The sequence below is a fragment of the Staurois parvus genome, unplaced genomic scaffold, assembly GCF_062004578.1.
Source record: "Staurois parvus isolate SC_StPar_1 unplaced genomic scaffold, SC_StPar_1.0 ptg000075l, whole genome shotgun sequence".
Classification (NCBI taxonomy): Eukaryota; Metazoa; Chordata; class Amphibia; order Anura; family Ranidae; genus Staurois; species Staurois parvus.
In genome coordinates this window covers 369,154-385,388 of record NW_028317871.1, presented here as the reverse complement: position 1 = coordinate 385,388, position 16,235 = coordinate 369,154, and the positions used below count along the sequence as shown (strand labels likewise).

At 41.1% G+C, this 16,235-nt stretch overlaps 1 protein-coding gene across 2 annotated transcripts in view; it reads right to left on the bottom strand.

Annotated features, from left to right (window-relative positions):
- The window catches only part of SNX29 (sorting nexin 29), a 1,801,773-nt gene that overhangs the window by 1,438,238 nt on the left and 347,300 nt on the right, over nt 1–16,235 (bottom strand). For both annotated transcript variants that reach the window (XM_089669411.1, XM_089669412.1), the window contains exon 6: nt 14,393–14,463. In XM_089669411.1, coding sequence (XP_089525537.1) covers nt 14,393–14,463 — 71 coding nt within the window. The remainder of the gene's footprint in view (nt 1–14,392; nt 14,464–16,235) is intronic.

The window sequence follows — 16,235 nt, the reverse complement described above, 5'->3', positions numbered from 1 at the left end:
TATCTGGGAGGGGCATGAAAACCACAGGAGCGTGAACCATGTGTATATATATAATATGTGATTTTGCGCACCCATGCCGCCCTGAAGCAGTATTTCTGCTATAGAGCGGTCAGGAAGCGGTTACAGAAGCGGTTTGTGTTACGTTGCTGCGTTACTTTAACTGACAATTGCACGGTCATGCAACACTGCACCCAAATTAAATTTACATCCTTTTTTTCCCACAAATTGAGCTTTCTTTTGATGGTATTTGATTGCCTGAGCGGTTTTTATTTTTTGCGCTATAAAAAAAAGCCTGACAATTTTGAGAAAAAAAACCCAATATTTTCGATTTTTTGCTATAAAACATGTCCAGAAAAAAAATGCAAAAATCCAATTTAGTCATAAATTTCTGCCAAAATGCATTCTGCGACATGTCTGCTAAAAAAAATCCCAATACGTGTAAATTAATTGGGTTACGTGAAAGTTATAGCGTCTATAAATGGCGGGAAAGATACTGGGATTTTTTTTTTTATTATAATAATAATAGCGGCGATCAACAACTTATGGTGGTGAACAGCGATTTATGACAGTGATAAGCGACTTATGGCGGGACTGCGGCAGACATTTTGACACTGGGGGGGGAACTGCCTTGGGGTCACTGACATCCCCAGTGACACCAATACAGTGATCAGTGCAAAAAAAAAACCGGCCAGGACCCGGTGATGGACACCCGCTGCCGCGATCGGCGGGACAGGTAGGACGGACACGTGCCTTGCACACGCCCCCTACCTGTTTTGCAGTGCGCCCTTAAATAACAGCATTCTGCACAGAGGTACCGCCCTGCCGCAGTAAAAACACGCTGGCTGGTCGGCAACCAGTTAACCATGCCTCTTTAAGACCCTCCCACTGATCAACGCCCTTAAAGAAGTACCTGTTTATGGCCTACAGCCCTTCAGCAAGTAGAGACCATTACAAGAAAGGACCCAGTTACTATCAATAAAGCGTTGCCGATAGCAGGATGGGTGAGAGATAATGACCACTAGGATAACAGCAACCCAGACATTGGTGAAACTGAAGTGGTGCCTTCAGAAAAAAGGGGATACTGCAACTGGGGATGCCAGAGACATTTCAAAGTAATTGGGGGTCACCCAGCCAGAAAACCACCATTTAAGTCTCTGTTAGTGAAATAGTCAGCACGGAACACTGATGACTAAGGCACAGTCACCTCGTCTGGGTGTCAGTGGACAGCAGCATCCTACAAACCAATTACAGACACAGTCCTGCTGGAGACTGGAATTGGAGGGTTCACTGCAGAGCATACAGAGTTGAAAACTGTGGTAATGACTTTTCAGGAAGATTTCTTCCCATGTCACTACACAGACACTTAAATGACTACGTGGAGGTCGGATGACTAGATGATTCATGGAAAAGTGGTGTGGGGAGGCAAGCAAGTCTGAGACTACATCTGTAAAGAAGCTCACTCCTGCATCATAAAAGTGAGACATGACGCACGTGCACCTGATATCAGACTTCAAGAACTACAACAGAGTTGCAGATGAAATCACAGTGCCAATTGATCTTGATGAGTTTGGCCTATTGGGTCCAGAATTCATTCAGACATTTGAGGCAGAAAGTGACATATGAATGAGCATAGCAGAGAGGGTTGCCCCATGGACATGATAAAGACTGCAATAGGAAACTGTATAGCGTATGGAGAAGTTTTACAATGGGCATTACAAAAGTACTCCACTGGGACAATTAAGATGGGTAAGAAGCCTACAGAGATTGACTTTATCTGTTGCCTGCCCTGGGGAAAATTGGACTGATGTATTGTTGCACAGCAGTGGACTTTTCCTTGTTCATCTTTGCAAATGTGCAGATCAAGCAGCAACACTTTACCTGCTCCAGAAGCTCATTGTTGTTTGTCTGTCCCATACAGGTACAAAGTGATAATAGCTCATATTTCACTGGATCAACAGTACAACAGTAGGCTGAAGATTCTGGAGTGAACTGGTAAAATCACATATCATCCACAGGCAGCTGGATTGATTGAAAGATACAAGCCAGAATGACCAGACGCGGAAAGTTACACCCCACACACATTAAGGGCACCCCTTTAATGCATGTGGGATGTAACTTTCTGTATCTGGATTAGGTCCTTACACAGGCAGTTTTGTTGTAAATTTCTAGACCTATAGTCAAAAGTACAAATACAAGAGTATGGTAGGGGCTAAGGCTCAGATTCCACAGCTGGAGTGGAGAATTCAGTATTTATGTCAGGTTCCAAAAAGAGCAGAATACCAGGAACAGGTTCCAAGTTACTGCTGCCCATAACACAGACTTCTGAAGAAGAAAGTTATCTAGGAATAAGAGGGGAACTGGCAGAAAGGTTTGAAACTATACAAGAGTAGCTCTACCCACTGAAGGAGCCACTTGTTTTCCACAGGCTTCCCCTTGCTTCACCCCACAGCCAGGCACACACATACTGTTTGGCTCAATGTCTTCAATGACCAGTCTAGGAGATGTTTTGTTTTGGAGTTTTTTTATTGTAGAACTAGGGATAGGGAAGGGGAATTGTAGTAGGATACTCCAAAATTAGAACTATTTACACTGAAGACATCTGAACTTATCTCTCTGTTGAACAATGCAGAAGTCCTGGCTAAGGGCAGATAGCAGACTTCCTTGTAAAATATAGCAGCAAGTAATTTTAGGAGTGAGCCAAGACCCTTTAGCTGTAATAGTAGTAACAGGGTTGAGCTCCTCAGATACAGGTCCCTTATGGCAGCAAAGTTCTTTGCAGTAGCATCAATTTGACAAGCTCTTCAGAACACTATCCAGTGTTCCCTTTCCTTTTTAGACGCAAGTTGACTATCAAGCACCAGAGGGGTAGCAAAGCACAGAGAGTCCCCAAGATTTCTCAGAGTCTGTACTCACAAGTCCAAGGACAGAATGGTTCCCTCCTTCCAATCTTCCAAGTGACTCTCTCCAGTGATACCAGACAGATCTTTGGCAGACAGCTCCCCTCAGTCAGCTTACTGAAAAACCAGGGTCACTCACTCTAACTTCAGGTGCTCAGGTCACCCCAACTGAGGCCACATGGCAGCAAGTGCCAGGCGAGGCAGACTGCCTCCAGCCTGGCTTGGTGCAATCCACTGCTGGGAAAGACACTGAACCCATGTGATCTCTGAATATAAATACCATTCCCAGCACTCAATGGGACAACCCTCCCCTGCAATTGACCAGGGTGGTATCCATATTCATGCTGTGCAATTACCTAGCCCCTACCCATGTTCTGAAAGGCTCTCATAGCTTTCTGAAGGTGGGCAGAACTCAGACGAACTCCAACAGCACCAGAGCAGCATGAGCAGACCTAACTAATCAATTACAGCACTCTGTTAATTGGAATACCACACTGTATGTACCTGACAGTCTCTCTGGTAAACAGAGAAACACAGAAATGCTTAACCTAACTATACACATCCTAGCACCTAACTAAAGAGTGCTACACATGCAAAATAAATTTCATAAAAAATCTGCACTCAGGTAATGAATGCAAAAAAGCTGCTAGCACTAATACCGTGACACTCAATATATACATGCTATAAAATAAAAAAAGTGCACCACTCAAACTAAAATAAAAGCTGTGAATCATAACAATAAAGTGAAATTGAAATAAATGATAAAACTTTGCCCACAGACTCACAGGGAAAGCTCCAGTCTGCTCAGTGTTTAAATATCTGAAGAGGAAATAATAAACAGAGAAAAACAGGCTCCATAGAGTTATACTTCATTTAGCTTGAGTTCAAAAAATAAGTTTTGAACATGTCACCATTTTTCTTAGTAAATGTATTTTTAAAGGTGCTATTGACATGAAATGTTCACCACATGTTGGTAACAGCCCATGCAATCCATACATACAAAGAAACCAAAACAAATAAGTTCAGAAGTTATGCGTAATAAAATGGAATGACCCAGGGAAAAAGTATTGAACACATGAAGAAAGGAAGGTTCAAAAAGGCATGGATAGTGAAGAGCTGAAATCTATCAGTAATCAGAAAGCAATCCTCCTACCTGTAAATTAATATCAGCTGGTTCAGTCTCAACTGATGGCCTATAAAAATGTGTTTCATTGGTAATCACACAAAAAACATCTCATGATGGGTAAAAGCAAAGAGCTCTCTCAAGACCTTTGCAACCTTATTGCTGCAAAACATAGCATTGGTTACAGAAGGATTTCTAAACTAAGGGTTTCTTAGCATCTTTAGAAATATATTTACTGAGAAAAATGGTGACATGTTCAATATTTATTTTACCTGCTGTATATGTGGGCTGGGATGAGATGCGGTGCAATTTTGATGGCTGCGCAGTGCAATTTGCGCAGTGCAATGATGCAGCTGCAATTCTGATGCAAATTTTTAAAGATAGAAATTGCACCAGCACTGCACTGAAAATTGCACAGGACCCTTTTCAAAATTACACTGCACCTGGTCCGCATGTATGTTAACGGGCTCCATACAAAAGTATTTTAATTTCACTTGACATGCACAGAAGTACAGCCAAAAGAGCTTGGGCTGTACTTCTCTTTTAAAACAAATTGTTTACTCATATAAAAAGTAGATAGGTACTGCCATAGTGTTAAAATTGCTCAGCACATAAATCCTACTTTTCTGCCTGTTTGCAAGGCTACGTCCTGGCTCTGCCACATGCCAAAGTTGCAAAATTGGATTTTGGCATTAAAATTTGTTTTAACCCTGGTCATAAAGTGGCTATATTGGAGAACAATGATTGTAACTGGCTCCCTGCCAGAACTATGAACCGCACAGACACACTGTCAGCCAGTCACAGAGCTTATGATCTAACACTGAGCGGAGTGGTGTTTTCCTGTGATTCTGTATACAGAGCTGTGGCATTGATTCCAAGTCCAGTTTTTGGACATTTAAAATCTGATGATCAGATGTGATCTGGTAAGTAGATTGTCTGTCCATTTCTGACAGATCTTTCATTTTGAAGGTTCTTTGAGCACTGCACTGGATATTCTGGATCTGTACACTTATTGCAGTGTCACTCTTGAAGTGTTTGTATGACATGATCACAATTGTTTTTCTCACGTGAGTGGACACTTTGGAATTTTTTGTCAAAATGTGTTATACAACATACTGTACTACGTGTGTTATTTTCTTGTGTATTATGTTTTACTGCATTAATTTCTGCTGGGAGAATATGGAACTTAAGATAAGAAAAATTAATAATAGCGCCTATGGTCAAAATTATATAACTTACTAATAGTGTACCAGCTGCAAAAAATCACCATATATAAAGTGTACCAATAAATAAATAATTTGCGCTAGTAAATATGTATAAATATATAAATATATATAAAGAAATCATCAAATCATAAGTCCAGAAAAATATATATATATGCCAATACCACAAAAAAATATATATAAAAAAACTTTTAAGTGCAAAAAACTTTTGTGCAAAAAAAGTGTCTAAATATGAAAAATTTCACCAAAAAACCTTGATAATATAATGGCAGATCATCCATAAATATATCTTCAGAAACGGAAACTCTGCAACACACCGATCCTCATCGATCGAAATAACAGGATGAAAAACTTTGTAGTTAATCAAAAATCCACTTCTCCAATAGATAAAAGGACCACCTTCAAACGTATCCATGGGGGGAAATGCCAAGCACTCGAGAGAAACAGACTTCATGGTGCAATATTATAAAAACCAATTCCTTTATTAGGTACTCATTGCACTTACTCAAGAGGTGTCCCAGCCGACACCAGCATCAACAGCATAACAGCAATCACATAAACGAGCCTGGCTACTCAGCACATGCGCAGTAGCTGGCAGCCAAAAACGTAATGACGTCACATCAATCAAGCTCCGCCCTACGCGTTTCGTCATCGACGTCCTCACGGAGCTCCGTGAGGACGTCGATGACGAAACGAGTAGGGCGGAGCTTGATTGATGTGACGTCATTACGTTTTTGGCTGCCAGCTACTGCGCATGTGCTGAGTAGCCAGGCTCGTTTATGTGATTGCTGTTATGCTGTTGATGCTGGTGTCGGCTGGGACACCTCTTGAGTAAGTGCAATGAGTACCTAATAAAGGAATTGGTTTTTATAATATTGCACCATGAAGTCTGTTTCTCTCGAGTGCTTGGCATTTCCCCCCATGGATACGTTTGAAGGTGGTCCTTTTATCTATTGGAGAAGTGGATTTTTGATTAACTACAAAGTTTTTCATCCTGTTATTTCGATCGATGAGGATCGGTGTGTTGCAGAGTTTCCGTTTCTGAAGATATATTTATGGATGATCTGCCATTATATTATCAAGGTTTTTTGGTGAAATTTTTCATATTTAGACACTTTTTTTGCACAAAAGTTTTTTGCACTTAAGTTTTTTTATATATATTTTTTTGTGGTATTGGCATATATATATTTTTTTCTGGACTTATGATTTGATGATTTCTTTATATATATTTATATATTTATACATATTTACTAGCGCAAATTATTTATTTATTGGTACAGAATATGGAACTTACTGTCATTTGAGCACTGACTTCACACTTATAGAGAGTAATCTGACTTTGGTGAGCAGTGGGGCTTATTCTCTTGAATGACATACAGATGAAGCACAGCGTTCCAGGATTTTTAACAATGTTCACAGTGGACTTTAAAAATGGTTTATGAACAGATTGTATGCACTTTTTCTTACAAATAGCAGCTTTAGTTTAATTTGACTACTGCACTTTTTGATTTTAGTTTGTATATATTGAAATTATACACAGATAGGCAGATGAGCTTCAGGACAGTGACTGGGACTCTGCCTGGCTACTTGAAACTTCTCAGCTAGATTGGAAAGTAATGCCTAGTACACATGGTGAGAAAATTGGATGAAAAATAACACTTTTTGAGAAACTGTCCGATAATCTGATCATCAGTACACAGCTTTTGAGAGCTGATCACGACAGTCATGTGAAATTATCAGATGGGACAAGCGTGAAAATGTTTCTTATATGATAACAGAACAAATAATTTTTTTTTTTTTAAATCAATACAGTATTCGTCCATAGAAAAGTTGTGTGACCAAGACCACACATGCTCTGAAACAAAAGAATACATTACAATACATTACATCATCGTGGGAAGTTGTATTCAGTCTTACAAGAATTTTCATAACTCTAGTAACCTATTCGTTTTCGATATATAAAAACGACGATCATTTGTCCGATATTCTCATTGTGTGTACTGGGCTTAAAGCTATATGATATCAAACCTGCCAAGAGAAAAAACAATGGTTCACTAGGAAATATAGCATAGTTCCTCTCCTCCAATGTTCTTTGGGAAGATCAGAAATGTATACAGGAAAGTGGCAAAGTATTGGTCAGAGATCCAGTCAAGAAGCCAGTTAGAGCAGAGGTTGTATCTGAAAGGCCAGGATCTTCAGTTTTTGTATTGCTGAAAAGAACAGTTAACCAACTTTTTTTTCTTCTCCACAGGACAAGCTGAGAAAGTGGCTTCATGATGGAAGACACAAGCGTGGTGAAGAGCAAGGCTTTTGATGTGTTGCAAGCCTGGACTTGTTTCTAAGACTCAAAGACCTCAGTGGTGAAAATATGGGAAGTGGTTGCATTAATGGCAAATGGAACAATGTTTGTACATGTTGTCTTCTAACACCATGGAAAAAAAAATATATTTTTGTTGTATATTTAGGCAATATACACATTTTTAACTATTGCCATTGTTTTAGAGGAGCTTTTTTAACCATATGATCCAAAGCTATCAATAGAGATTAACAATAGTATGACCTTTTCACATTTGATCCATGATATGTATGCTTAATCTAGTTTTATTGTTGTTCTGAACAAAGTACAAAAAACAGTGTGTATATATCCAGTAACAGAAATACCAAAGGTGTTACATAATTACTGCACTCATATACATCTCACTCCCACCTTACTTTCCTCACCCTCCTTCTCCTAACCTCTGGGGATATCTCCTCAAACCCTGGTCCTCCTGTATCTCACCCCCACACCAGGCACCCTCCTTCCTTCAGGAATAGCCGCAATCCACTCAATTTAATCTCAATCCCCGTTCTCCTAAAAACCACCCTCCCTTTTTCATGTGCACTCTAGAATGCCCGTTCTATCTGTAATAAGCTTACCTCTGTCCATGACCTTTTTAACTCCCACTCCCTTAACCTACTAGCAATTACAGAAACCTGGCTTCAAGCAGCAGATTCTTCTTCTCCCGCAGCGCTTTCCATGGATGCCTCCACTGGACTCACTCACCCAGACCTAGTGGTCGGAAAGGAGGTGGAGTTGGTTTGCTTCTATCCCCACTGAGCGCCTTTCGAGTTCTCCATAATCTTCCCTCTCTATCCATCTCTTCTTTTGAGACTCACTGCATTGGGCTATTTTCTCCTATTTCTCTGAGGATTGCAGTGATCTATCGGCCCCCTGGACCGATGTTCCGCTTTCTTGATGACTTCTCTGTCTGGCTACCCTACTCTCTCCTCTGAAATACCCACTATCATTCTTGGAGATTTTAACATCTCCATTAATGTTAACAACCCAGCTACAACCCAACTCTTCAACCTATACTCATCGTTTGCCTTAACACAATGGACACAGTCCTCCACTCACTCTGATGGGAATACATTAGACCTTGTTTTCTCCCATCTTTGCACTCCCTACAACCTCACAAACACCCACTTTCCTTTCTCTGATCACAATCTCATCACCTTCACAGTGTCCTCATCTTAAAACACCTATCCCTCCAAGCAGCAAACAATTACCCGTGGAAACCTTCACAACTTAAACCCTTCTCTTTTCCACTCTGCAACTGACTGCCTCTATGACAGAATCTCTTTCCTGCCCTGCCCTGACCTGGCCACTGCTGTCTACAACAGGTCACTTTCATCCACACTAGACTCATTTGCTCCTCTAACTACACAAAGTATCAGGCCCTGACCATTACAACCGTGGCAGACTGACGACACCAGAAATCTTAAGCGACATAGTCGTGCATTGGAGCAATTGTGGAGAAAAACCAAATCTCAGCAAGCATTTACCCTATATAAATCTGCTTTTTTAACATATAAATCTGCTTTTTTAACATACAATTCCTCCCTCCATGCTGCCAAACAAGCCTACTTTGCCACTCTTATTAATACCTTGTCATCCAGTCCTCGTCATCTCTTCTTTTAACTCTCTACTTTTTCCACCTCCACCCAGTACCTCACTCACTGCTTACGAGATTGAAAATCATTTCAAAAACAAGATTGATGCAATTCGTAGGGGCATTTCCACTGCACAGACATCTATTCCACTTAGTATGCTATAAGGTATGCCTTATACTAAACTTCCCTCAACACTTTCATCTTTTGACCTTGCTACTATTGAAGAGGTCACTAAAGTTTTCTCAGAAGCCCATCTCACCATGTGCCCTCTGGATCCTGTCACCTCACAACTACTACGGTCACCCTCTTCTTCTATCCTATGCTCCCACACTCACATCTTCACTCTCTCCTTCTCTAATGGTGCCTTCCCCACCCCTCTAAAGCATGCACACATCACTACCATACTTAAAAAGCCCTTGCTGGACCCCACCAACCTGAACCAATGAAGACGCATCTCCCTGCTCCCGTTTATCTGTAAACTCTTAGAACGCTTAGTCTACAATTGCCTGAGCTACTACCTCACTGTCAACAACCTTCTTGACCCTTTAGAGTCTGGATTTCACTCACTACACTCCACTGAAACTGCACTTCTAAAACTCACCAATGATTTAATGATTAATGATTAAATCATTAATGATTTAATGCTAAAACCAATAGCCACTACTCTATACTCTAAACTCCACTTTCTTGGCCTCCGAGACTCTGCTGTCTCCTGGTTCTCCTCCTACCTATCACAGCGCTCCTTCAGTGTTACCTATAACTGTGTCTCCTCCTCTCCACTTCCTCTTTCTGAAGGGGTCCCTCAAGGTTCTGTCCTTGGACCCCTTCTCTTCTCCATCTACACCTCCTCCCTTGATCACTTGATAAACTCCCATGGCTTTAAGTACCATCTCTATGCTGATGACACACACATCTATCTTTCTATTCCTCACCCCTTCAGCCTCCTTTAACATTACTAACCTACTAAGTGACATGGATGTCACTCCACTTCCTCAAACTCAATCTTTCTAAAACTGAGCTCATACTATTCCCTCCAGCCCGTGCCCCCTCCCCTGACTTTTCCATCAAGATCAATAATACAAACATCAGTCCCTCCCCTCATGCCCGGGTACTAGGTGTAATCCTAGACTCCCATCTGTCCTTTCAGCCCCAAATCCAATCACTGTCCAAATCTTTAGACTTCACCTCCGCAACATCTCCAAGATACGCCCGTTCTTTACCTCTGAAACTACTAAGCAACGTATTCACTCCCTGATTATCTCTTGCCTTGACTATTGTAACTCCCTCCTTATTGGCCTACCTCATCACAGGCTATCCCCTCTTCAGTCTATCATGAATGCTGCTGCCAGACTCATCCACCTTACTAACTGTTCCATATCTGCCATCCCTCCACTGGCTTCCCATTGCCCAACAAATAAAATTCAAAACATTAACAATAACATATAAAGCCATTTATAACTCTGCCCCAAATTACATCACCAATCTTGTCTCCAAATATCACCCAAACCGTCCTCTCTGCTTCTCCCATGACCTCCTGCTCGCTAGCTCCCTTGTCTCCTCCTCCCATGCTTGTCTCCAGGACTTCTCCAGAGATTCCCCCATCCTCTGGAACTCTCTACCCTAATCTATCAGACGATCGCCTACTCTTCCCACTTTTAGGCGATCTCTGAAAACCTCTCTCTTCAGGGAAGCCTATCCTGCCTTCAGCTAATAATGGAATCTTCCATTCCTCATACCAGTCCACCCCCACAGTTAATACCTTTTGTACCACCAGCCCCTTAAAATGTTAAGCTCCAAGGAGCAGGGCCCTCCTAACCCTCTTGTATTGAACTGTATTGTTGCTGTATTGTCTCCCTTTATATTGTAAAGCACTGAGCAAACTGTTGGCGCTATATAAATCCTGTATAATAATAATAATAATAATTACAGACCTTAATGAAAATTGGAAAAAAGAATGCCTTTCTGATGTCATTGTAATTCTGGAAAGTATTTGCAAGGAGTCAGTAGGCAAGTGAGAAAAGGAGAAAGAAGGAAAAGAAGAGAAAGAAGAAAAAATAAGAAAAAATGGGTGGAAAGAAAAATTAAGAACAGAGCTGGACACTACACAGGGCACCACACATCATAAGGCTCACAGATTAGAGAAAAATTCAGAGCAGTATCTAAAGTGAGACCAGATCATTCATGTAAGTTTATAGGCTTCAGACTCACCATTTTCCCATGAGACCACCTGCTCCATATCACCAATCAGCTTATGATATATCCCCAATATTCAGTATTTTGTCCCAGAGAGGAAGTGTTAGAGGGCAGTGTTCCAAACATGTGTCATGGTACCAGCGACAGGCAAAATTCTCCAGCAGGTATCAGGTACAGAAAGATCTGTGGCGTGTAGTAGTGTGGGACACCTATACCGAGATAGACGTTTATAGGGACAATCTTGGGCTCATGACCTCATGAGTGAAAGTTAAAAGCTTTTCCCAGTCCATATCGCCATGAATGCCAGTTCCTCTTCCCACTTACAAATAAAGTGTGGTGACTGAGGGTAAGAATCATTCAACAACAATTGATATATCACAGAAAGGGAGGGTTCTGGTCTAGTGTATAAATCCCATGTGGGGGTCGATCAATAGGCTCCACCGAGGGGAAAGAATTCAGGAAATGTTGCAATTAAATATATTCTAGCCAGGCTTTAGATGGGGCATGTCATTGATGGGAGCAATCTCATCAACGGTAACAGCTTCCCTTGAGATAATGCCTGTGTAAGAAGAGGCTTATATCTTTTCTTCCAGGATAAAAAGTGGGTTTGGCATAGAGTCAGAAAGAAAGCAGCATTACCAAACATAGGCATCAATGGGCTAGGCTAAAGAGGGAGTAAATCTTTTGATATGTATGGCTCCCACATAACCGAATACAAATTAAAACTGAGTTTGCGGCTAGAAAGAAGAAGGCAGAAAGCAGCTGACATTATATTCTAGTATCTGATGTAAAACATATGTATATATAAAGAGGCAGCGCTAATTTCTCCCTATAATCATGATGACATTCAATTTTCTCATATACATCAATATAGTGCTAAAAGAAATTTTGTGAAAAATCTTTGCAATAATGGCTGTATGGGAGCCATACAGAGGGCATAAAGCATTAACTTACAACCACAAATGTAAAACTCAATATGAATAAAAATAAAGTGCATCAAATTCCACGTGTGAAAAAAACTTGTACAAGTAATTTTTTGTATCCGTATAAAATGGGAATAAAAAAGTCCCAGTGTTAGTCTCAATAGCAACCCAATATATGAACACTAGTGTGTTATCCTTTGCCACGCCTCCAGGTGCTTAAATAAGGAGTGCGTTTACCAGAGCGCCACGACCACCTGCCAAAAAAGCGGTCATGACAAGCAGACATTTTGCAGCCTTCTGAGTGACTCCACTTTAGACATCCTCCATTCTGTTAACAGCAATAAAGGATAATTTCACCTTTTTAAACCAATATAATAAATGCACATTTTTTTTTCAGGTAAAAATATGTGCATTTATTATTTTTGTCCAAAGGAGCATGTAAAGTATTGCACCAGTGATCAGCAGATCACTGGTGCCATACAGGTCTCCTGCAGACCTGTCAGAATATCTGCTTGCCATATGGGATGTACAAGCAAGCAGATATACTGACAGGAAGCTTCAATGAGCTACCACAGCGCTCCACAGCACAGTGTTAGTTCATTGAAAACTGCAAGCCCACAGCTGCTAAAGCTGTTGGGAATTATAGACACTCATTCACAGAACACTAGGAATCAGTAACATGGCCTTGTGGGCGGCCACACAGTCATGCCGTTTTCAAATCGACAGATAGTACAGGGAAACTTTTCCCCGTACACCTGTCAGAGGGAGGGGGTGGCAGGCGTGGCTGTGGCTATGGAAACGTTACATGTTCCACCCTAAAAACGGGTGGAACATGTACCATGTTCCAAAGGTGAACTTATCCTGTAAACTACTCGGAAATGGGTGCAAAGAGAGGAACACTCATATAGCGTAAAACCGTAGGAATCTCTCCACCTCACCCACAGTGTATGAGTGATTAATAGTGAGAGGGAATATTTAGGAGGCCTGGAAGTAGGTGAGGTCCAAGGTAGAGTAATGATGTCAGGAGTGATGATTTCATTCTCAAAGTAGTCCATCGCTTAGTTGAAGTGCTATGATACCAGTCAAGGATTCAAATTACGGGTGATTTCCAGGTATGGTAGTAGATTTTTCTCAATGTGGCTTTTCTGGCCTTGAGAAATGTGGGAATAACAGAGTCAGATACGGTATACTCCAATCCATGAAGACAGGGGTTTCAACAGCTATGCCTTAAAGCCAGTGGCTGAGAAGTAGGATGTAGCAGAAATCCCTGGGACAGCAGGATGGGAAGAGGCTGGGGGTTGTCTCCTAGAAGTTTGAGTATGTCTGTGTATCACATCTGGTATCGACGTGCATGGTGATGTAATTTCTGTCGGCCCAGTGAGCCATGCACCGTGCACGCCAATACCGGCTCACACGGAGATAGCAGCTGATCGGATCTCACAGTATTATGCAATTTTGCCTGTTGAGCTTACATTTTATATGAGTGTGCATTTTTAGATGTTTTAATAATTATTTGCACTACATTCACTATACTATGAGAGCTTTCCTCCTTGCATGTCAATACCATTGGGGATTGATGGATCATTTATAATACGCCATATGTGAAGACATATGGAGATTGGGTGGATGTACATCTTTGAGCGCTATATGACCATATTTTAATTGGTGGTCATATACTGTATATTTGGTAAGGTGGACACTGGTGGGTTTTTTTTCTTCCATAGCTGGTAGATGGATACTAATGAAGTCTTATTGTTTTGATGTTATACTTCGCCAACTTATGGTTCACATTTTTTATTGGGTCATTTGAGAGGACTGACACTTTTGTTTGCTGTTGCACTTCACACATTGGTGGCTCATGCTGCCATCGTTTTATATGGACACTTGAGTGAACCTTCTAAAATTAACCTTTTGACACTATGTGATTTTTATTATTATCCTTTTATGATAGGTTTATACTGTATTTATTATGTATGTTTAGCACTGCAATATATGTACATATTTATTTGAGATTCGGTATTCCGAATCTCAGTGCTGGAAGCCTTCTTGTCGTTATACCTAGGTGCAGAGTTCTTCCCTTATATTTAGACAGATAGTTACCTGCTGCCATAGTAGGGAGCATGCTTGAACGTTCCTCATCTAACAGAAATGACCAATCTTCATAGAAGAAGCTAGAAACAAAAAAAATATATATATATTTATTTTTATTTACAGCATAAACTAAAATAAATTATTCTCACATAATTCTAAGGCTCTTTTCACATGGATGTCATCTGTTTAGTCACAGAATTGATTCAATTTACATCAGTTTTTACATCTGTTTTCAGTTCACATCAGTTTACATCTATTTTTACATCTGTTTTGACATCTGCTAACTTGGGGGATCAAAAACCAAAAAATTACAAAAATGGTGTGAGGCTCCCCTAAAATTCATATGAAACTCTTATTTGAGCATGCAACCTAACAGGCGAGGAAAAAGAGGGCGAGCTTGAAGCCCCTCTGAACCATACCAGGCCAAATGCCCTCAACATGGGGGGCAAGGCACCTTGTCCCCACATTGATGAGGACAAAGGCCTCTTTCCCACAACCATTGCCCAGTGGTTAAGGGGGGGCAGGGGTGCCTTTTTGGAATCTGGAGGCTCTCTTTAACATGCCACTTCCCCCCACTGGTAAAGTAAACTAAGGGACAGGAGGGTCATCCAGTGCCTTCATTGACCATATATGGACATATCCATAATGTAGTCTATGTTCATCTCTATGTACCCCATACTTGTTCACATGGGGGGGGTCAGTAACTGGGGCTTCCAGATTTTGAAAAATCACCCCTCACCCCCACAAACACTAGGACAAGGTTTTGGGGAAGAGGCCCTTGTCCTCATCAACATGAGGTCAAGATGCTTTGCTGGGGGGGGGGTGTTCCCCTGGCAAAATACCACCTCCCTAAGTTGAATGTATGTGGCCTGATATGGGATTCCAAGGGGTCTGGTATAGATTGGGGGGATCCGAAAGCCTTTTTTTTTTTTTAATGTTGGCTTTTTTACATTCTACTGTCAGTGGGTGCTATCACCTTAGTAACCAATGACTCACCCCTGCTGCTGATGCAGGGATGAGTCAGTGGTTGTTAGGGCAACGGCAGATGCCTAGTCCTTAACAACCAATGCAAAAATGAATAAAAAAACAGATATCAAAACAGGCATTGTCCGTGTACATCCATTTACCTCTATTCAGCTCTGTTTAAACAGAAAAGGACAGAGACTTGTACCATTAAAAAAACGGACCTGAATGGATGCTCATATAAACAGATGATCATGCATTCACATCTTCTTGCTCAAATGCATTGCTGCCTGTTTTTCATCCATCAACAGATGGATGAAAAATGGACAGACAGAACACCTGTGTGAAAAAGGCCTAACGAGAAGTAGCCACAGGACACCAGGCTGATGTGTTATCACTGGGTGAATCAAATATAACAATTTAAAAAAAACTCTTTATCAATAAGAAGTATGATTGCAAGAAGAGTCCAAAAAAATGTCTTTAGATGGAATGAAAAACTGGTTTTTATCAAGTTCTGTGGAAACTGGAAATCCAGTTTCCTCCAAAAGACAAACACTTTGGAGCCCCTCAACCTGTCTGAATGAGAAGCGTGAGTGACAAAACCTCACACAGTGACAGGGCATTGCAGTGTCATATCCTTGCCTCTGTTTTGACCTGGGGCAGAACACACAGGCCTGAACCCTTGCCTTGGTACCTCTGTGCTAGCGAACATCTACATGGGTACATTTGCACTGGTCCATTCCTTCCTTCTCCCTAAAGGGGAACTCTACTCCATACTCCCTACTGCAATTCTGCTATAGACTATACTGAGACATTCCCAAAATGTTTTCCGGGTGTGCTTCTACAAGTGCCTTTAACTTGGAGTCACACTGGTCCCTCTCTATAGACT